At 62.8% G+C, this 1,303-nt stretch overlaps 1 protein-coding gene across 1 annotated transcript in view; it reads right to left on the bottom strand.

Moving 5' to 3' along the window:
* Positions 1–1,256, bottom strand: part of LOC105555960 — a 4,219-nt gene extending 2,963 nt beyond the window's left edge. Inside the window, exon 1 of the mRNA XM_012003009.1 lies at positions 1–1,256. Within this exon, the coding sequence (XP_011858399.1) occupies positions 1–313 (313 nt within the window). The 5' untranslated portion in view covers positions 314–1,256.
* Positions 1,257–1,303: the final 47 nt, after the last annotated feature.

The following is a 1,303-nucleotide window of genomic DNA, read 5'->3' as shown; positions in this document are numbered from 1 at the left end:
CGTTCTTGGCAATTCTGCCTCTGCCTCTGCCTCTACCTCTCGGCGCCGGTGCAGGCATCCATTCATTGTCGCCCGTCACGCTATCATCCGTCTCGTGCCCCTCGGTATCCGAGCCTTCGATATCTACGATCGGCTCCTTGCGTGGTCTACTCTTGAGTAGGTCAGCCATCATTTTCTTGTAGCAGGCGGGGCCCGCCATCCCTTTCCCCGTGGATGTTGACGGGGTGGCTCGGTCATCCACCTCCATTGGGGCGTAATCCGAGTCTTTGCTCGCACTCTCATTCTCCCTTGTGTTTGTAGGTTGAGAAAACATAATGGCAGTTTAAGAATCATCTGGTTCGCCCATCACGGGACCCCCACCGCAGTGGGGGATCTATCCCCAGTAGAATGTTTCCCTAATTATGGGCCGGGAAGCGGAGAGGCCGCTTGTCGGGGAGCCACCCCTATCCCGACCAGTGACTCTATCAAAAAATCCCTGGAGACGGCCAGGCCCACCATGACGTAAGAGGCTTATACTCACCCCCGGGTTGGAACGCGCACCGATCCGATCGGCCGCTCACCCCGCCCCAGGGCTAGAGTTTGCCGAGATAAATTCCCTCCCGGCATGGGTATGAGGGGGCGGTGGCTAATCGGCCCCTCCATACACGCGCCCGGCATACTGGCTTCAACTCCCGGATAGGCTCCAGTCAGACGAGCGGGAGCGGTTTTCCCACGTTAAACTTGCCGTTTCCTGTGGTTTTTGCCGGAATACTCCGGACTTACGCACCCACGTAGTCCACGGCAGAGGTCAGGTACAGACGTCACCGCTCGTCCCCGGTCGGGGGGTTTACTACTCCCCCCTTGGTTAGTCTCCGGGAAATATCCGCCAGCAGCCAACCACGTCCCAGGCACACACACATGTACACGACCAGCCCTCCGCCTTCCACGACCGGCCCCGTACGCCAGACCGCATGCCCCAGCAGCGGGACGTCGGCCCCAGACGCAGGAACCAGCCGCTTCGACGCGGAGGACCGGGTGTTGGCCGGCAGGCTTGCCGACCAACCCCTCAGACCCCGAGGCCCTGCCTAGGAATACGTCCCAGCGGCCCCCGGGGTCTTCCGGGAGACCGGACCCTACCTCGGAAACGTCCGAGTGGCCCCGATCCCCCGTCCTTGCCGGGCCAACCGGGCGACGCGGGTCTAAGACCCGACGTGTACCCGGGGCCCCGCCCCCTCCCGGAGGGGCCGGATTACATCCGACCCAACCGCGAGGGAACTTTCCCCTCTTCCCCCCTGCCCCCACTCCCTCGCCCCCCCCTTATGCC

The sequence above is a fragment of the Vollenhovia emeryi genome, unplaced genomic scaffold (assembly GCF_000949405.1).
Source record: "Vollenhovia emeryi isolate VEMERY1.0 unplaced genomic scaffold, V.emery_V1.0 DF940506.1, whole genome shotgun sequence".
Taxonomy (NCBI): Eukaryota; Metazoa; Arthropoda; class Insecta; order Hymenoptera; family Formicidae; genus Vollenhovia; species Vollenhovia emeryi.
Note: the sequence above shows the minus strand (reverse complement) of the source record. Positions and strands in the feature narration are given on the sequence as shown.